The sequence below is a fragment of the Neofelis nebulosa genome, chromosome 6 (assembly GCF_028018385.1).
Source record: "Neofelis nebulosa isolate mNeoNeb1 chromosome 6, mNeoNeb1.pri, whole genome shotgun sequence".
NCBI classification, from domain to species: Eukaryota; Metazoa; Chordata; class Mammalia; order Carnivora; family Felidae; genus Neofelis; species Neofelis nebulosa.
In genome coordinates, this window is record NC_080787.1 from 24,802,830 (window position 1) to 24,824,374 (window position 21,545).

A 21,545-nucleotide genomic window follows, 5' to 3' on the forward strand; every position below is an offset into this window, starting at 1 on the left:
TTTTAATTGATATATCACACATTTTTATGTGCTACTATACTATCCTTATAGATTGTATATAGATTATATATATAATTCTCAATGGCTGCATAATATTCCATAGAGTGAAAATACAATAATCTTTTAGCGATTCCCCTTATTGGATGATTGAGTTCTTTCTGCTTTTATGGAGAGGCTTTTCATTTGTGATTATTTCCTTAGAATAAATTATTGAAGTGGCATTACTGCTTTTAAAGCTATAAATATGCATGTGAATCTTTATGTACATAATCAAATGAATTTCAAAAGACTAACTTTACCTTACAGATATCAGTGTGTTAATGGTGCTATTTCATCAAATATTACCACTTGAAATGTTTCTAACAATTGACCTTTTAGTTTATACTTGTAGTAAGATGAAACAGTTTTTAACATACTGTTTTTACAATTGTGTGTGGGGGACAGTCTCACCTGCAGATTTTAATATATACAGAGTTTAACAACTCTCTTTTAACAGAGATTTTAACATATGCATTATATTTTAAAGAATAATAATTGTGATAGAATAAATAACATCCTGTTATATGCAGATTCCAAACTGCTTTCCAAGACAAAGTTTTAAATGTTATTGTATATATTCCTAGGCCTGATAACCATCTAAAGATTTTTTTTGCTTTTTCTTCAATTTCACGTGTCCCCAAATCTGATTTCTCTTCTACCTTCACCTAGTTATGGAGACTGACCAAGGAGGGTGGGAGGGATGGGGAGCAGGGGGAGGAGTTTCCCCGTGAGGGCTGAGATCCTCACTGGGCACAACAAAGGATGCCAAAATCAAAGGACTAAACAAGGCCAAAAACCATGCAGGAATGTCATGGGAAAGACCTAGAAGGGAAGCCACAAGAATCATCGACCAGATAGGATGGGGTGGAGGTGTGGTGGCACCAGGTACAGTACCTATGGATCCAGAAATCTAGGGCCAGATAGAATAGAGCCAAGTGAAGCCTCTTCTCTGTGAACCATGTGGTGAATGGGAGCTCTATCATCGGTTTGACTCACAGTGGTCTAGATCTCCTGCTATTTTAAGCCAAGTGCATAGATAGTCACTTTACTACTCTTCAGTTTCTCATACTTCATCCAAATCTACTTTCTTTTAGTGGAGACTTCAAGTGGGTTCAGGTTAGCATTCAGCTCAGAAGTGCTACAGTGTCTCTGAGACATCAAGGAAAAGACACATTAAAGGACACCTTTCATTAATATTATTCAAATATCACATTCAAGGTTATCTCATGGTATCTTCCTTTACAAAAGAAAAATGTTACCACCACTCCATCCTTTATTATTTAAATATTACTTTACATATACTTTTTGGTATGCTTTCATGAAAATGTTTTAGACTTTTTCAATGATTCAATTCTGTCTTCTAAAATTTTTCTTTTTTTTTTTTTTTAGCTTATTTGAGAGAGAGAGAGAGAGAGAGAGAGAATGTGCATTCAGGGGAGGGGCAGAGAGAGCGAGAGAGGGAGAGAGAGAATCTTGAGCAGGCTCCGCACTCTTAGCACAGAGCCCAGTGTAGGACTCCATCTCATGAATTGTGAGATCATGACCTGAGCTGAAATCAAGAGTTGGATGCTTAACCAACTGAGCCATTCAGGTGCCCCTAAAATATTTCTATTTTGAAATTTCTTTTAAACTCTAAAATTTGAGCTTTTAATGAAAAGACAAGCAATGGACTGGGAGAAATTTACAAATCACAGGGATATTTTTAATGTTTATTTTTGAGTGAGAGAGAGAGTGTGGGGGAGGAGCAGAGAAAGAGGGAGACAGGGGATCCAAAGCAGGCTCCATGTAAAGCCTCTTGTAGGCCTTGAACTCATGAACCATGAGATTATGGCCTGAACTTAAGTCAGATGCATAACCAACTGAGCTACCCAGGTGCCCAACAAATCAAAGATTTGATAGAGGACTTGTATCTAGAATATGTAAAGCACCAGGGTGCCCAAGTGGCTCAGTTGGTTAAGCGTCCAACTTGGGCTCGGGTCATGATCTAATGTTGGTGGGTTCGAGCCCCGCATCAGGCTCCATGCTGACAGTGTGGAACCTGCTTGGGATTCTCTTTCTTCCCTTCTCTCTCTGTGCCTCCCCCACTCATGCTTTCTCTCTCTCAAATAAATTAACTTAAAAAAGAAAACTTAAAAACATATGTAAGGCACCCTCAAACTCTATAAGAAGAAAATAACCCAATTTATTTAAAAAAAAATTTTTTTTGGGGTGCCTGGGTGGCTCAGTCTGTTGAGCGGCCGACTTCGGCTCGGGTCATGATCTCACGGTCCGTGAGTTCGAGCCCCGCGTCAGGCTCTGGGCTGATGGCTCAGAGCCTGGAGCCTGCTTCGGATTCTGTGTCTCCCTCTCTCTCTGCCCCTCCCCCATTCATGCTCTGTCTCTCTCTGTCTCAAAAATAAATAAAAAAATTTTTTTAGCGTTTATTTATTTTTGAGACAGAGAGAGACAGAGCATGAACGGGGGAGGGGCAGAGAGAGAGGGAGACACAGAATCCGAAGCAGGCTCCAGGCTCTGAGCCGTCAGCCCAGAGCCAGATGCGGGGCTCGAACTCACGGACGGCGAGATCATGACCCGAGCTGAAGTCGGACGCTTAACCAACTGAGCCACCCAGGCGCCCCGAAAATAACCCAACTTAAAAAGTGGGCAAAAAGGTTTTAATAGATGCTTCACTAAAAGGATACATGGATAGCAAATAAATATGTGAAAAGATACTCATCATTGAGATGCACATTAAAACCACAATGAATACCACTACATAACCCATTATAGTGTCTGTTAAAAAGACTGATCACACTGAGGATTGATGAGTACGTGGAACAACTACAAGTCTCATATGCGGCTGATGGGAATGTAAAATGGTACAGCCACTTTGGAAAACATTTTGGCAGTTTATTAAAAAGCTAAACATACACCTGCCATTGGTCTACTCTTAGGTATTTACCCAAGGAAATGAAAGCATATGTTTCTACAAAGATTTGGATGTGAAAGTTTCTAGCAGCTTTATTTATAATCAAAAACTGACAGCAACTCAAATGTCTAGCAACAGATGAATGGATAAAAAAAATTGTGGTATGTCCACATGATGGAATACTACTCAGCAAGGAAAAAGGGATGAACTACTGATACACATGCAACCTAGATGAAGCTCAAAATTGTGTGGAGTGAGAAGAGCCAGACAAGAGTAAATACTGTTCGCTTCTATTCTATAAAACTCTAGAAAATACAGACCAGTCAATAGTGACAGAAAGCAGATGGGTATTTGCCAGGGCTCACATAGAGTGTGGGAGTCAGGGAAGACAGGCAGACAAGAAAGAGGAATTACCAAAAGGCAAGAGGAGGGGCAGTGATGGATATGTTCATTATATTGATTGTGGTGATGGCTTCATGGTTGTATATATATGTGAAAACAGCAAACTGCACTCTTTAAATATGTGCAATTTAGGGCCACCCAGCTGGCTTGGTCAGTTAAGCGTCTAACTCGATCTTGGCTCAGGTCATGAGCTCATGTTTCATGGGATCAGGTGCCATGTCAGGCTCCATGCTGATAGGATGGTGCCTGCTTGGGATTCTCTTTCCTTCTGTCTGCCCCTACTCCAATCATACATGCACATGCTTTCTTTCTCTCTCTCTCTCTCTCTCTCTCTCTCTCAAAATGGGTAAATAAAAATAAATAATAAATGTTTAATAAAATATATTTAATAAATTGAATAAAATTGTTTAATAAAAATATGTGTTGTCATATGTCAATAATACTCTTTTTTTTAATTTTTTTAACATTTATTTATTTTTGAGAGGTAGAGAGAGAGAACAAGTACGGGAGGGGCAGAGAGAGAGGGAGACACAGAACTTGAAGCAGGCTCCAGGCTCTGAGTTGTGAGCACAGAGTCCCACGTGGGGCTTGAACTCACAGATGGTGAGATCATGACCTGAGCCAAAGTCAGACCCTTAACCAACTGAGCCACCCAGGCGCCCCTCAATAATACTCTTAAAGCAGTTAAACTTTACACACACTTCAGCAGAAACTTCAAATTTTGATTCCTTTTCACTGTAATCCAAAAAACTGCTTTATGAGAGCTATTCCTTCACCTCTAAAACAAATATTCTTTAAGGAATATTCTGCTCTTATTTCTTTAATCTGAGGTTAACAAATTTTAAAAATTCAGTCAGCAGATTTAAAAGTTATTACTTTGATCTTGAAAGCCATTAAAGAAATCCAAAACGTGCCATGAAGTCTATAAATGAAAAACAGAAGTGAGAAAGAATTCCATATTGCTTTAGTTAGAGGTCACGAGATACCTGAAGCTCCAGGTGAGGAGTGCAGGGAAGGAATAGAATGGGAAAAGCCAAGCCCTATGCTAATAGTTGATCAATACGGATTTTAGTCTTCCCCACTTCTAGACCTTTCAAAAACTTTTAGATTCTCTTCCCCTTGATTCCATCTGTTAAACTGAGATCATAATATCTGTACTCCCTACCTTAAATAACGTATGTAGTCAGAAGAATAGGACCATTAATTTGGTATTGTCCCCATTTATTTACATAAGAGAGAATAAGAGAGTGGCTATTCCCGCAGCAAATTTGTTTTGCTGTTGCTTCTCCTATGGGATTTCACTACAAACATGTAAGTATATCTAAAACATTAGAAGGTTGATGGCCATTTTGGGGGCACCTGGGTGGCTCAGTCGGTTAAGTGTCCAACTGCGGCTCAGGTCATGATCTCAGGGTCTGTGAGTTCAAGCTCCACATCAGGCTCTAGGCCGACAGCCCAGGGCCTGGAGCCTGCTTTGGATTCTGTGTCTCCTCTCTCTGCCTCTCCCCCACTTGTGCTTTCTCTCTTTCTCTGTCTCTCTCTCTAAAAATAAACATTAAATTTTTGGTAGTTTTTTGTGTGTAAAACATTAGACCTTAGGTCAGAACATGACATACGTTGAGCTGAGCCTTTTTAAAAACTTGGTGTCATTTATGCAAGTTGAGACTATGTATCAAACCTGAAAATGCATCATCAGGGACATCAGTGCTTTACTTCAGATGGGAGCAAATATATCAATGCACTGGTTATAAATGGAAAGAGGATAATGAAGATTTTGGGCAGACGTTCGTTTTCACTAACAAATGTTCAATTATTTGCAAAGGTCTTTCATAATGTTAAATTGGAGGAAGTTATAATTGTGAGTATAAAATTATAAAATTATCATTTCTGTTCCTCTGTTATAAATGCAATCTAACTAGGATTAGTGTCTATTAATTCACTTGTGATACAACTTGGTTTAAGAGAATCTTGGAATAAGGGCACCTGGGTGGCTCAGTGGATTAAGTGTCCAACTCTTGGCTCAGGTCACGATCCTACAGTTGTGAGTTCAAGCCCCACGGTTCAGCGCTGACAGTGCTGAGCCTACTTGGGATTCTCTCTCTCTCTCTCCCTCTTTCTCTGCCCCTCCCCCACTAGTGCTATCTCTCTCTCAGAAACAAATAAATACACTTAAAAAAAAAAAGAGAATCTTGAAATAAAGTATAGGGTACTGTTCTCATTAGTTCTCAGCAACCATGTGTGGTTTTCATGGCAGTTTCCAGGTTAGTATTTTTACTGATGTTTCTCCATAGATCACAAAATTAGGAAATCTTCTAGAGTCAAAAGAAGACCATTGCAACAGACTCATTGAAGAAAATGACAAATATCAAAGATACGTAGGCAACTTAATAAATAAGGTACAAATGTTCTTATAGAAATATTTGTCTTTAAAAACTATGCCAAATATTAAAATAATAGAATTTTAGTGCTACAAAGGATCTGAAGAATGATGGAACACATTTATATTGATTCTTTTCACTTCATAATGACATTATAAAATGCTCCCATCAGCCTTTTAGCTGACATCTAACAAAGAACATTCTGTGTATCTATCCCCTGCTGTTGGCAATTTTAGGTCTTAGTATTACGACTTCATTTTGAGGGTAATTGTAGATCTTTTCAACTTAACATTCTAGTTTACCTTCTGAAAACTGCATTAACTTTAACCAAACAGGCTCTAACCCTTAGCTGATACATCTACCACTTGTGTGGAAGACAACTGGATTATAGTTGACTCACTACAGTTGTCCATTTTCTGACACTTCACTCTTTCTGCATGATGAATAGGTACTTTATGATTCTATTTCTATTCATATTCCTGATTTCAAACTGTAAGGAAGATGTTTTGCCTACTGTAAAGCTATTGATGAAATTCACATAATTGAACTTCAACTGAAGAGATTTTTATAAAAGCAAATATAAACAAAAATAAAAATTTTAGAATTTATCATAGAATAATTTTTTGGCTTATTTTTTTCAAGGTTACATCATATGAAGAAATTATCGAATGTGCTGACCAAAGGCTTGAGATATCCCGCTCCCATATTGTACAGTAAGTTGAAAAAAGCTTAGTTTTTAGTTTTGTAAACATTTACCGGTATTTTATTTTGCTCTCTGGCTTACCAAGTTTATTTTTTTAGGCTCCTAGAAAGAGGAAAAATGTGAAGTTTTTATAAATTAAGGCCATTCTTCAATCAAATAGTCTGCTCAATGTCTGACTACTTGAATAACCAGATTTTCATCTTCTTTTCTCAGAGCTCCCTTTGATTTCAGGGAGGGGGGTGGTGACAAACTTAGTGAGAAACATCCAAAAATTTCAGGAGCTATTCCATGGTGTTCAGGTAAAATAACCTTGCAATGCTTAGACTTTATTCACAAAAAGTTTTGAATGCACACCAAATGAAACATATATATATATATATATATATATATGTATATATATATATATATATATATATATATATATATATATATATATATATATATATCAAGTACCAACTAAACTCTCTCATGAGAATGAGATTCAGCTTGAGGCGTCTGGGTGGCTCAGTCAGTTGAGCGTCCTACCCTTGATTTTGGCTCGGGTCATGATCCCAGGGTCATAGGATGGAGCCCCACATCAGGCTCCACTCTGAGCACAGAGTCTGCTTAAGATTCTCTCTCTCCACCTCTGGCACTCTCTTTCTCTCTCTCTAAAAAAAATAAAAATAAAAATAAAAAATAAGGTGCACCTGGGTGGCTCAGTCAGTTAAGCGTCTGACTTTGGCTCAGGTAATGATCTCACAGTCTGTGAGTTCAAGCCTCACATCAGGCTCTGTGCTGACAGCTCAGAGCCTGGAGCCTGTTCGAATTCTGTGTCTGTCTCTCTGCCTGTCCCCTGCTCACTCATGTGCGCTGTCTCTCTCTCTCAAAAGTAAATAAACATTTATAAATAAATAAATAAAATTCTGCAATTTTTTTCACTTATTATCTTCATTTCTCCTATGCTGTTTCTTCATCCTTCCCCCAATTTCATTTATACTGTGCTGGCTATCACTAAGCTTAAGCAAAAGGTCTTACATAGAAGGCACATAGAAGGCACATTCTTACATAGAAGGCACACCCCACATGTGAACTTTCTATAGGGCTAACTCACCACAAGATAACTAACAAAGGCAGTTCGGGTATTTGTACCTTGGGAAGTTTGTTTTTGTTTCTTATTATTGTATCTAAGCAGAATGAATGTTAAAACAATTTTCCCATTTTTCAGACTGACATTGACAAATTTTAAATTTGAAAGAGGAAAGGAGTGTTAATTATACACTGAAGACAAGTAAAATAAGACTCCTCCTTAGCTTGTAACCAAGAAAACTCAGCCAATGTTCAAACATCATGGGCTCATGAAATATAGAAATAACAAATAACCTAATATTTCTAAACCACTATCAAACCATCACTCTGGCCACATTTCTTTGCCCCAGTCATTTTTAAAATTCAAATTTTTTTGAACTTACATTTCAGAAAAGTGACTGATCCACTTTGTGGCCAAGAAGAGATTTGAGGGGCACCTGGGTGGCTCAGTCAGTTAAGCATCTGATTCTTGATCTCGGCTTAGGTCATGATCTCACAGTTGATGAGTTCAAGCCCCACACTCTTCACTGACAATGTGAAGCCTGCTTGGGATTCTCTGTCTCTCCCCTCTGCCTCTGCCCCTACCCCGCTTGCTCTCTCTCAAAATAAATAAACTTAAAAAAAATTTTTTTAAGAGAAGAGATTTGGGGTGCCTGGGTGGCTCAGTCAGTTGAGCGTCCGACCTCGGCTCAGGTCATGATCTCACAGTCTGTGAGTTCAAGCCCCGCGTCACGCTCTGTGCTGACAGCTCAGAGCCTGGAGCCTGCATAGGATTCTGTGTCTCCCTCTCTCTCTGCCCCTCCCCCATTCATGCTCTGTCTCTCTCTGTCTCAGAAATAAATAAACATTTAAATAAATAAATAATAAAAAGAAGAGATTTGACATCTGGGTTCTATAAATTTTACTAAAATGGTTGTCAACTGTGGATGCTTATTAAAATTCCCTTGAATGCTTTTTAAAAATATCACAGTGCTCAGACTCTACTCCCAGATGCAGTAAACTAAAATAACAAGTGGGTTCTGGGCATCAGTGTATTTCAAAAGCTGTCCAGGTGATTCTAATGTCTGGACAGTTCAAGAACCACTGCCAGATATCATGTGAGTTGATTTGCTTTAAGTGATAAGAATCATCATTTTTTAAATCAAATATAGTCTCTTACATTCATGAAAGCAGTTTTTTAAAATTATCATGAATTAGCTTTGATCTTTAAAAATATTTTTTGATGCTTTTATTTATTTTTGAGACAGAGAGAAAGCACAAGCTGGGGAGGGACAGAGAGAGAGGGAGACAGGAACCGAAGCAGGCTCTGCACTGACAACAGATATCCTGGTGAACTCATGTGAGATCATGACCTGAGCAGAAGTTGGATGCTTAACTGACTGAGCCACCCAGATGCCCTAGTTTTGATCTTTTTAAAAGGTGTATGCTACATCAAAAATTATCAAATACATCATTAGAGCAATGTTTCTTTAAGGTGGTGCTATTCTGTTAAAATTTAGCAGTGTTTGAAGTATCTTTAAATATTTTCACTGGATATACTGTAAGTTTTCAATTTACATGCCTTGAATTTTAGAAACAGCTGCTTGCTTATAAAAGCCGTTAATGACACTTGATTTTTCTAAAAGACTAAATAAAAGAAGGAACTTGGTGAGATCCATTTTGCGCATGCAGCCAGAGTAATCTTTCTGAAATATAAATCAATCTGATCATGCCTCTTAAAACACTTTTAGTGATTTCTTCCACCACTTTTAGATAAAAGAAAAATCCTTAACATGACCTAAAATTTTCTTCACAATGTGGCTTTTGCCTGCCTCTCCAGTCTCATCTCCGCACTCCCTGCATTGCCTTCAGCCACACTGGAGATGTTATAGCTTCTCGAATGCATCACATTCCCTTTGGCCTCATAACTTTAGCATAGGCTGAAGGCTACCTGCACCTCAGTTATCTCCTACTGTTCTTAAAATCTCCACCCAAGTGCCCTTTCCTCAGAGGTATATTCACTGTCTTCCCAGTCTGAGTAAGGCAGCTTTTCCGTAATGCTACAGTGATTCAAGTAACCAAGCATCTGTCTCCCGAACACTGCTCTCCCTGTAATACCTGTGGCCAGATCAGTTTCAGGTATAAAAGTACCACTCCATATATTCCTGGTTCAGGGACAGTTTTCTATGGAATTTTAGACTTGTTCTCTGTATCCTCCTCCCCATCACATCTATGACAACATCTTGGTGAGAGGTAGATCCTCTCACAAAAATATCCCAGTTCAGAGTGCCTGGGTGGCTCAGTTGGTTGTTAGGCTCAGGTCATGATCTCGTGTTTCATGGGTTCGAGCCCCACGTCAGGCTCTGTGCTGACAGCTCAGAACCTGGAGCCTGCTTTGGATTCTGTCTCTCCCTCTCTCTCTGCCCCTCCCCCCCAAATAAATAAACATAAGCAAAAATTTTTTAAATATCCTGGTTTAACATACAGATGGCTAACAGTTACATGAAAAGATGCTCATGTCACTAATCATCATACAAATCAGAACCACAAGGAGAAATCACCTCACACCTGTTAGAATGGCTATTAACAAGACTAGAAATAACAAGTATTGGCTAAGATGTGAAAGAAAGGCAACTCTCATGCACTATTGGTGGGAATGTAAACTGGTGCAGCCACTGTGGAAAGCAGTATGGAGGTTCCTCAAAAAATTAAAGATACCACTACCATATGATCCAGCAATTCTACTTCTAGGTATTTATCTGAAGAAAATGAAAATCACTGCAGCATTATTTACAATAGTCAAGGTATGGAAACAACTGAAGTATCCATTGATGGCTGAAAAGAAAAAGAAAATGTGATGTACATATGCAATGGAATATTATTCAGCCATAAAAAAGAAGGAATTCTACCATTTGTGACAACATGGATGGACCTTGAAATGCTAAATGAAATAAGTCAGAGAAAGACAAATACCATATGATCTCACTTATATGTGGAATCTAAAAACTAAAACAAAACAAGCTCATAGATACAGAGAACAGATTAGTGGTTGTCACAGGTAGGGGGTTGGGGGGGCGGTGAAAGGAGTAAAGGGGGTCAAAAGGTACGAACTTCCAGTTATAAAATAAGTCATGGGGGTGTCATGTACAGCATGGTGACTGTAGTTAATAATACCATGTTGCATATTTGGAAGTTGCCAAGAGGGTAAGTCTTAAAATTTCTCATCACAAGAAAAAAATTTTGTAACTCTATATGGTAACAGATGGCAGCTAGACTTATTGTGGTGATCATTTCACAATATATACAAATATTAAAGCATTATGCTGAACATTTGAAACTAAAATGAAGTTTTATGTCAATTATATCTCTCTAAAAATTATTTTAAAAGCCACAAATTAGATAGCACTATTTCAAAGTGCATTAAACCCTTGAAGAGCCTCCCCTCACCCTTAATATAAATGCAAACTCTCCACTACAGCTGCTAAAACCCTGAATTTTTTTACCTCATACTCTTTCTCCCACCTCATCTTGGTCTCTCCTTACCTATTCCTTGTAGTTGCTAGAACTTGGCAAGACATGTCTGTCTCAGGGCATTCACACTTGCTCTTTCTTCTGCCTAGAATGTTTTCCCCTGACCTGACATTTTGCCCTTCTCAACCTATAGTCTCTGTTCAAATGTCACCTCCTCAGAGACCTTCTATGACCACACTATCTAATGTGACCCTTCTTCCAGTCCCTCTGTATCACAGAAATACATACATACATAATACATGCTCAATGAACAGGATAGACAGTAGACTGGTCACTGAATAAGAAAGAATAAGTGAGTTAGAAGAGAAAAAAATGCATACACTGTATTACACAAACACATATGAAATAAAGGTCAGGTGAAACTGCTCAGAGGAATAAGATCCAAACTACCTGGAATTTCAGAAAAAGAGAATGGAATGGTGGAGAATAAACTATGGAGGATTTTTCAGAACAGGATAATGTAAAGAAACCAAGACCTAGAAATGTTGTTGTAAAATTAAAGAACACTAGATAGGAAGAGGGGATCTTAAAACCAGGCTTAAGAGAAATGACCTTATCTGCAAATGCAAACCAGCTTGACTGACCTCTGTCCTGTGGATAGCAACAACAAAAGCCAGAAGAGAGTGGAATACTGTCTGTGAAGTGCTGATAAGAGTCACTGCCAACCTAGAATGTTTTATCCACTTGAACTCTTGAAGAAATTCAGATAAGATACAGAAACTTCAGACAAAAACATAGATCATTTCTTGACAATAAGACTTTATTGCTAGAAACTCCAAAATGAAATGAAAACAGAGAAATGACAGCAGGTGCAGCAGAGATTAATTAAGGAGATATTATAATAAAAACTTTATACCAATGATTTTGAAAAATTAGATGAAATGGAGAGTTTATAGAAAAAATATTAAAAGCAAACAAGGACAGCCTGAGAAGCATAAATGATAAGTTAATTTCATCATAAACATAGATACAAAACTTCTCAACAAAAATAAACAAACTGAATCCAGCAATGAAAAGAACAACAATGCTTCCTGAGCAAATTGAATTTATTACAGCAATGAAACATTAAAAACTCTATTAATAAAATCCACCACATTAACTGATTAAAGGAGAAAATAGCATTTAAATAGGCTCAGAAATTCTACAGCAGTATACATTAAAAATATTTTTGTATAGCTCATGACAAAAATACAAATAAGGGAATCTTGTACTTTTTTTAAAGTTTATTTTTATTTATTTTGAGGGAGACAGAGACAGCATGAGTGGGGGAGGGTCAGAGAGAGAGAAGACAGAGAATCCCAAGCAGGCTTTGTGCTGCCAGTGCAGAGCCTGACACGGGGCTCAAACTCACAAAACCACAAGATCATGACCTGAGCCAAAACCAACAGCTGGCCGCTCAATCGACTGAGCCACCCAGGCACCCCAGGAATCTTCTACTTTTTGATTAAGGGTATGTTCCCATCCCATGCCCTCCCAAAACCCAAAGCCAATATAATAATCAATTGAAACACTGTAAGTATTTCTTTCATCTGAATATCAGGAACAAGATAGATAAACCCATTGTTGTTGACAATTCTATGTAGTAATATGCTGGCAGTCCCCACCAACGTCCTAAGAAGAGAGAAAGAAATTGAAATTGTGAATATTAGTATAAAAGTAACAAAATTGTCATTATTTTCCAATGATATACTTGCCTACCCAGAAAGCCCAAAATAATCTACAGATGAATTATTGATATTTACAAATGACTTTAGCAAAATTGACAATCATGAAAAACTTCTAAAGTCAATTTAATTTCTTTACACTGTAAATAAACTAAATAAAATTTTAAAGTCTATATATAATAGCAAACAAAAGTTCCCTACAAAAAATGTGCATGAACTTTGGAAAGAAATTTTTGTCCTTATTGGAAGATTAAAGAATACATAAGTAAGTGGAGTGCAATAAAATATTCATGGAGTAATGAGTAGAAAGCTTTAATAATTAAAAAAAAAAAATCAGGGCACCTGGTGGTACAGTCCATTAAGTGTCCAACTCTTGACTTTGGTTTGAGTTCAAGCCCTGCATCAGGCTCTGTGCTGATAGCAGCGGGCTCTGTGCTGATAGCACAGATCCTCTCCCTCTCTCTCTGCCCCTCCCCCGCTCATGCTGTGTGTGTGTGTCTCTCTCTCAAAAATAAATAAATATTAAAAAAAGTTTAAAAAGATAAATAAAATTCATATGGAAATTCAAAGGGCCACAGAATGGTCAAAAGAACTTTGAGAAAGAAGGACAAAATTGGGGGAAAACCTGATTTTAAGACTTTCTGTGAAGCTACAATAATCAAAACAGTGTGGCATTGATGTTAAAATAGGAAAAAAGATCAATGGAACAGAATATGGAATCTAGATACAAACCCACACATATATGGGTGACTGATGTCTCATAAAGGTGCAGACGTGATGAAGTAGAGAAAAGATTGTTTTGACACATATGGTGCTGAAATACTTGGATATTCATTTGTTTAAAAAGAAAAACTTTGGGGCGTTTGGGTGGCTCAATGGGTTAAACGTCCTACTTCAACTCAGGTCATGATCTCATAGTTTGTGGGTTTGAGCCCCATGTCGGGCTCTGTGCCGACAGCTCAGAGCCTGGAGCCTGCTTCCGATTCTGTGTCTTTCTCTGTCTTTGCCCCTCTCTGTCTCTTTCTCTCTCTCAAAAATAAATTTAAAAAAACTTAAGAAAAAACAGAAAAACTTTAATTTATACCTTGTACTACAGCCAGAAAAAATTCAAAATGCATATTAGATCTAAATTTAAGAGCTAAAACTATAAAACTTCTAGAAGAAATATAGAAGAAAATGCCTCTAACCTTAGGTTAGGCAATGATTTAGAAAAGACACTAAATCCATTAAAGAAAATTTGAGGGGCACCTAGGTGGCTCAGTCGGTTAAGCATCCGACTTTAGCTCAGGTCATGATCTCGTGGCTTGTGAGTTTGAGCCCCACATCGGGCTCTGTGCTGACAGCTCAGAGCCTGGAGTCTGCTTCCAATTCTGTGTCTCCCTATCTCTCTGCCCCTCCCTCACTCATGCTCTGTCTGTCTGTCTCTCTCAAGAATAAATAAACATTAAAAAAATTTTTTTAATAAAATTTGATAATTGGATTTCCTCAAAATTAAAAATTTCTTAGGAAAAAAAAATCCTAAAACTTATATAGAATCACAAAAGACCCTGAATAGCCTAAAGCAAATGTTGAGAAAGAAAAACAAAGCAGGAGACATCACACTTTCTGATTTCAAGCTATATTTATAAAGTGATAGTAACCAAAACAACATGGTACTGGAATAAAAACACATAGACCAATGGAACAGGACCAAGGGCCCAGAAATAAACTCACACATTTACAGTCAACTAATATTTGATAAAGGAGCCAAGAATATTTAATGGAGAAAAGACAGTCTCTTCAATAAATGGTGCTTAGAAATTGGATATTCACATGTAAAAGAATAAACTAGAACACTCCTTTCCACCATTCAAAAAAAGAACTTGAAATGGATTAAAGACATAAATGAAAGACTGGGAACCATGAAACTCCTAAGAAAAAAGATAGCTTAAAAAGCTCCTGGACAGGGACGCCTGGGTGGCTCAGTCGGTTAAGCATCCAATTTCGGCTCAGGTCATGATCTCACAGTTTGTGAGTTGGAGCCCCACATCAGGCTCACTGCTGTCAGCACGGAGCCCACTTTGGATCCTCTGTCTCCCTCTCTCTCTCTGTCCCTCCCCCTCTTACACTCTTTCAAAAATAAATAAAACATTAAAAAAAATTAAAAACAAAAAGCTCCTTGACATGAGTCTTGATTTTTTTGGATGTGACACCTAAAGCACAGGCAACAAAATAAAAAAATAAAGAAGGACTACAGCACACTAAAAACTCCGCATGATAAAAGAAATAACAAAATGAAAAGGCAACCTGCAAAATGGTAGAAATATTTGTAAATCATATACCTTATAAGGGGTTAAAATCTAAAATATGTAGAGAACTCATACAACTTAATAACAGGAAAACAATCCAATTTTAAAATGAGCAAAGGACCTGAATAGGCATTTTCCAAAGAAGATATTCAAATGGCCAACAGGTACAGGAAAGCATGCTCAACATTACTAATCATCAGGGAAATGCAAAATCAAAACCACAATGAGATATGCCTTCATACCTGTTACAATGGCTATCATCAAAAAGACAAGAGATAACAGGTGTTAGCAAGGAGATAGAGAAAAGGAACACTTATGCACTGTTGGTGGGAATATAAATTGGTGCATCCACTATAGAAAACAGTGTAGAGGTTCCTCAAAATATTAAAAATAGAACTACCACATGATCTACAAATTCCATGTCCTGGTGTTTATCCAAAGAAAATGAAAACACTCAAAAAGATATGTGTATCTTTATGTTTATTGCAGCATTATTTACAATAGTTAAGGTATGGAAGCAATCTAAGTGTCCATAGATGAATGAATGGATAAAGAAAATGTGTTATGTACACACACACACACACACACACACACACACACACACACAGAAGAATACTATTCAGTAATAAACAAGAAGAAAATCCTGCCATTTGCAACAACATGGATGAAACTTGAGGGCATTATGCTAAGTGAAATAAGTCAGAAAAAGACAAATACTATGTGATATCACTTATATGTGAAATCTGAAAAACAAAATAAAAGAAAACCCAAACCCATAGAAAAAGAGATCAGATTTGTAATTAACAGTGGTGGGGATGTGAGGAGGCATGAGAATTAGGTGGAGGTAGTCAAAAGGTACAAATTTCCAGTTATAAGATATGTAAGTACTTGGGATGAAATGTAAAACATGATGACTATAGTTGAACATTGCTGTATGGTATATTTTAAAGTCCCTAAGAGTAAATTATAAAATTTTCATCACAGGAAAAAAACTTTTACTCTTTTTTAAAAGTTTATTTGTTCTGAAAGAGAGAAACAGCATACATGCCAGAGAATGGGAGAGGGGCAGAGGGAGAGAGAGAGAAAATCTTAAGTAGGCTCCACACCCAGCACAGAGTCCAAGATGGGGCTCGACGCAGGGCTCTATCTCACGACCATGAGATCAGGACTTGAGCCCAGATCAGGAGTCGGATACTTTACCAACTGAGCCACCCAGTTGCCCCTATTTTCTCTTTATTTTTCATGTATTGATATGAGATGATGGATATTGACTAAACTTATTGTGGTTGTGGGGAAATAGGTTCTACTTACATAAATGGGTTAGAAAAAAGCTTAGGGTGGAAAGCCACCACCACGGGGCAAAAGCACTCGAGATTAGGTAGTGAGATATTGTAATGGGATCATGAGTACTTTCCATTCTGACACCAATATACTATTGTACACTTGTGTACTATTGTATACTATTGATCACAAACTCCACTTGCCCTCAAGATCCTTTGCTTACACACAAGTTAATGATTACTATCTGATTGTTTTCTTCCATTCACCATGTGTGTAAGATCTTGTTTTCTTCACATTCGCCACATGGGTAATATCTTGTTTTCTCCACGTTCACCATGTGGGTAATATCTTGTGAACTCAAATACGGAGACGAAACCCCTGTTTGGGGCTCTTGTCTCCTCCCAGACATTAGCCTCTCACATATTCAATTCTGCATCCACTGTCTTGCTGGACAAGAGAGAACTCCAGGCTCATAGTCTGCAACATGTGGTAACCATTTCACAGTATGTATAAATCAAGTCATTATGCTGTACACCTTAAACTTACATAGTGCTATGTATGTGTCATTGTGTCTCAATGAAACAAAAAAAAAATTAAGCTTCTGCTCTTCAGGAGACAGATAGAGGAATGAAAAGACAAGCCACAGTCTGAAAGAACACATTTGCAAGTCATATATCTGATAGAGAACTTTTATCCAGAATATATAACAAATCTCAAAATTCAGTAGCAAGAAAACAACCCAATTAAAATGGCAAAGATTTGAACAGATACTTCACCAAGAAGATATATGGATGATGAAGAAGCACATGGAAAGATACTCAGCATCATTAAAAGACAAAACCACAATGAATAACTCTAGACAACTACTGGAAGTTTTCAAAGACTGACTCTACAAAGTATTGGCAAGGATGTGGAGCAGCTGACCAGCTCAGACCATCCTGGTGGGAATGGAATATGACACAAGCCACTTTAGAAGCAGTCTGGCAGCTTCTTCCAAAGTTACACAGACACTACTGTATGATTCAGCACTCCTATGTGTTGATCCAAATGAGGAGGAGATGACAATATTAAATAGGCCCCCTGTTTACAAACAACTTGAGTTTATCATGCTTCATTATTAGAGAAAAATGCCATGGAATAAGTCTTTGTATTTCTAGACTTGTGTACACACAAAGATGACTGTGCATGCCAGCTTTATTTGTAATAGCCCAGAGCTGAAAACAACCCATATGTCCCTCAAATGGTAAAATGATAAATTGTAGAATAGCCACACAGTAGAATACTACTCAGTGATTAAAAAAAAAGAGAAAATGAATGGACTCTTGGTACATGGCAACAACATGGATCAATGTCAAAATAATTGGACTGAATGTAAGATTCCATTATATAAAATTCTAGGTGATGGAAAGTAATCCATAGTGAGAGAAAGCAGGTCAGTGGTTGTCTGGGGACTTGGGGGCAAGGAGGAATGGGAGTGAGGGATTACACAAGTACATGAGCAAAATTTTGAAGATGATGGATATGTTCACTATGTTCATTGTGATTATTGTTCTCTGGGTGAACATATATGTCAAACATCAAACTGCATGTTAAATTTGTGCAGTTCATTATATGTCAGTTATACATTAATAAAGATGTTTAAAAAACAAAGAACAAACGCCAGTGCTAACACAGACTTTACAATGGGTAAGTCTGACTTCCACTCCCAGGCAGGGACATCATGCCATCTGTTGGCTTGGTCCAGTTAGCACTTTCATTCTGCTGGATGGTGCTGCTCTGCTTGCTTGGCTTTCTGCATGAGCTGCCAGTGTCCTTCAAGGGAGGATATCACTTCCCCCATGGAAACCAATGACTCCATCTAGCTGGCCTTAGGTTGTGACTTTTTGTCCTCAGCTCTATGCATAGGAGCACTGTGTATAAGTACCTTACATTCGTACTTGCAGCACGCTTAGAAGAACTTTTCACTCTCCTTTTTTACTTTTTTTTTAAATCCTAAAAAAAAAATTGTTTTTAATGTTTATTTTTGAGACAGAGAGACAGAGCATGAGCATGAGCAGGGGAGCGGCAGAGAGAGAGGGAGACACAGAATCCGAAGTAGGTTCCAGGTGTCAGCAGAGAGCTGAATGCAGGGCTCAAACCCACAAACTGTGAGATCATGACCTGAGCTGAAGTCAGACGCTTAACCTACTCAGCCCCTTTAGTCTCTCTCCTTGAGTATCCTTTTCCTCCATGACTTGGGCTGTTGTTTGTGAGCTCTAGAAAGACAAAGATTTATTCCATGGCATTTTCTCTAATAATGAAGCATGACAGACTCAAGCTGTTTGTAAACAGAGGACCTATTTAATATTTTCATCCCCTCCTGGATGGACAACATCTCCCCTTTAATCTTTGAAAACAAAAGCCTGATATCTCTGGACAATAATGCAGAGGTTTCAGAATGACACCCCATGAGGCATATCCCAAGGCAGATGTGTTTTGTTTGGTCCATCTAATGTTTAAAGTATTTTTTAAATATTGCTAATATTTAAAAAGGAAGATTTCCTGTAAAGATTTAGATTTCCGTCTCTTCTTTAAAATTAAGATCTGACATCATTAGTGCAACATTCCCACATGGCAACATCAGGCAACATCAGCCAAGTAGCAACTTTGTCCTTTAGGCAGGGAATGGGTATGATTCCCTCCCAATCAGATGGGGGGCCCCAAATGTGGGGCGACCAGACTGAGTGGAAGCCAGTGGCCTGGGCAATGAAAGAATTCACATGAGGCAGAACAAAGGAGATAGAAGTTTATTGAATACACCGAAGGGAGCAGTGGGCAGGACAGCAGAGGAGAGACTAACTGTCTGCCACAAGGCAGTGGGTGGGGACTGTATTTAAAGAGGGAAGGTGAGGTGGTATGGTGACCAATGGAATTTTCCCTTTTTTGGAACTGTGCCTGGCTGTAAGTAACCCATTGGTCAGCTAGGGCTTATGGATATTTTGAGGTAGGCTGCCTGATGGGCCGGGTCTGTATTCAGCCAGGAGGTTGGGGTCACTGTGGGCCCTTTTGCCTTGATCAAGTTTTCATGGCTCAAGTCTGTTACTTAAAAGTGACCTCTACAATAAGGGCAAATGCTCTCTGGTTTGTCCAAATCCCCACTTAGCTGGCTTTACTCAGTTCACATACTTGCTTGACTCTTCCATAGGCATTTGAGGTAATGACTTCTGCAAGAGAATTTCCTATCCTCCACAGATCTGTTTACTCTCCATAGTAGCCTGAAAAACAGCTTCCCAAAGACATCCAAATCCCATTCCCTGGAACTTGTGAATGTGCCCTCGTATGGCAAAAGAGGCTTTGCAGGTGTGATTAAATGAAGGATCTTGAGATGGTGAGATTACCCTGCATTATTCGGGTGAGCCCTAAATGCAGTCCCAATTGTTGTTACAAGAGGGAGGCAGAGAGAGTGAAGTTTGATGACAGAAGATGGCAATGTGATCAAGCAGCAGGAAGAGTAAAGGCCATGTGCCGAGGAACCAGGAGCCAAGGAATTAGGACAGAGGCCAGAGAAAGGGAAAAGGCAAGGCAAAGAAGGCTCTTTCTGAGCCCCTGGAGGGAGCACATCCTTGCTGACACTCTGACTTTAGCCCAGTGTATCTGATTTCAGACTTCTGACCTCCTGAACCGTGGGAGAATAAAGGTGTGTTTTTCAAGCCTCCAGCTTTGTAGTCATTTGCTGCAGCAGCCACAGGAAACTAATAAACTGTCCCTGGATGGGAAAGGGACTTTGGGAAGAGACTACTTTAATTGAATTTGCCCTCCTAAAGGCAAGAAGGGAACCTGCTTGTACCTCTCTTGCTAAAAGCCATAAAAGTAGAACACAAGTAAATCTCTAACAGGCCACCTGCGTGCTGTGATCCTTCCTACGACACTATTACACATTTCCCCCATGTTAAAGCAGTTCACAGGTCAAGGGTTGTGCTTTTAAAAATATTTTTCTTTTGAATGTTTGTTTATTTTTGAGAGAGAGAGCACAAGAAGGGGAAGGTCAGAGAGACAGCGGGGCAGAAGATCTGAAGAGGGCTCTGCACTGACAGCAGTGAGCCCGATGCAGGGCTTAAACCCACAAACTACAAGATCATGACCCGAGCCAAAGTCAGACGCTCAATCTCTCAATCGACTGAACCATCCAGGCGCCCCCAGGGGCTGTGTTTTTAACATGTTATTCCCAGGATCATGTTGAGTTTCCTCAAGCAAAGGGATCAGTTCTCTCACTGTCTGTGTAAATGAATAGAACGTCTGTCACTTTATATATAGGTTTACTACTATCTACTTTCCTTCTTCACTACTGGAACCTATAAAGGAAGAAATTAATTAAATAATTTGAGTTGCTAGGAAAGAATCCCAAATTCTCATACAGTGAGGTGGATGGATGATATACAGGAAGCTAGATCACCACTTATATTTATCGTCTCAAATCCCCCAGTGAGTCCAACAAAATATTAGTTTAGAAAAGTCAGTTTTAGTCATAAAATCCAATTGTTTCTTCCTTCAGTTTAGAAAAGAGAAATAAACATCTGGAAGATTTAATTAGGAGGCCCAGAAAGAAAGCAAGAAAATCAAGGTAAGTTTTCTCTTTGTTTCTAAATAATAATGTCTTTAACTTTAAAACATAAGTCTAATGAATAATACATTTAAAAAACTTTTTTTTTCCTTTTCTTAATTTAAGATACACTATATGCAAGTGCTTGGTATTTTGCCTGGCATAAAATAGTTGGTTGATGAATGTTTTTTGTAGAACTTGAATTGGAAAGCCAGAATACCTGCCCTCATGGAACTTACAATCACCTCTAAGGAAGATTATATAAAGATATGAGCTAATATTTTGTCTACACCAAAACAGCTTACATATATATCTTATGACCAGATTTTCTTACACTAATATTAAATCTTATAATACATACATTATTTCTGTAATTTTGATGCTACAAGGTATATGCACAAGTCCTATGGGGTTGATTAAGACCATAGCAGGATATTAAAATGGGATTCCTCACGGCCTAGTCCCTGAGGTGCTAAAAAAACAGTTATCAGTTCTCAAAGTGAGAGTGAGTTTCCCCATGTGCAGAGTTTCTGAAGGAAATTGCAAAGAACTGCTTTCAGGACTCCTATCTCTTGACCAGATCCAATGTATAAAAAGTGTGGAGAGTGGGGAAGACTGGAAAAGAAATTTCTTTGAATCCATCATATCGTGAGCTCCCATTGCCCCCAAGTAATTCTACCTCTTTTGCTTAAAGCCTGGTGTGGGGGTTTCCAGAAGATCAACTT

General features: G+C 38.3%; 1 protein-coding gene across 14 annotated transcripts in view; it reads left to right on the forward strand.

Annotated features, from left to right (window-relative positions):
* Window positions 1-21,545, forward strand: part of CAGE1 (cancer antigen 1) — a 55,788-nt gene that overhangs the window by 30,114 nt on the left and 4,129 nt on the right. For 8 of the 14 annotated variants that reach the window (XM_058733076.1, XM_058733080.1, XM_058733077.1 and 5 more), the window contains 3 exons: window positions 5,641-5,745; window positions 6,370-6,440; window positions 20,773-20,841. In XM_058733076.1, coding sequence (XP_058589059.1) covers window positions 5,641-5,745; window positions 6,370-6,440; window positions 20,773-20,841 — 245 coding nt within the window. Of the gene's footprint in view, window positions 1-5,171; window positions 5,606-5,640; window positions 5,746-6,369; window positions 6,441-6,528; window positions 6,588-17,008; window positions 17,662-20,772; window positions 20,842-21,545 lie in introns of those variants that run through there. The other 6 variants (XM_058733082.1, XM_058733083.1, XM_058733081.1 and 3 more) reach the window with 6 other exon arrangements.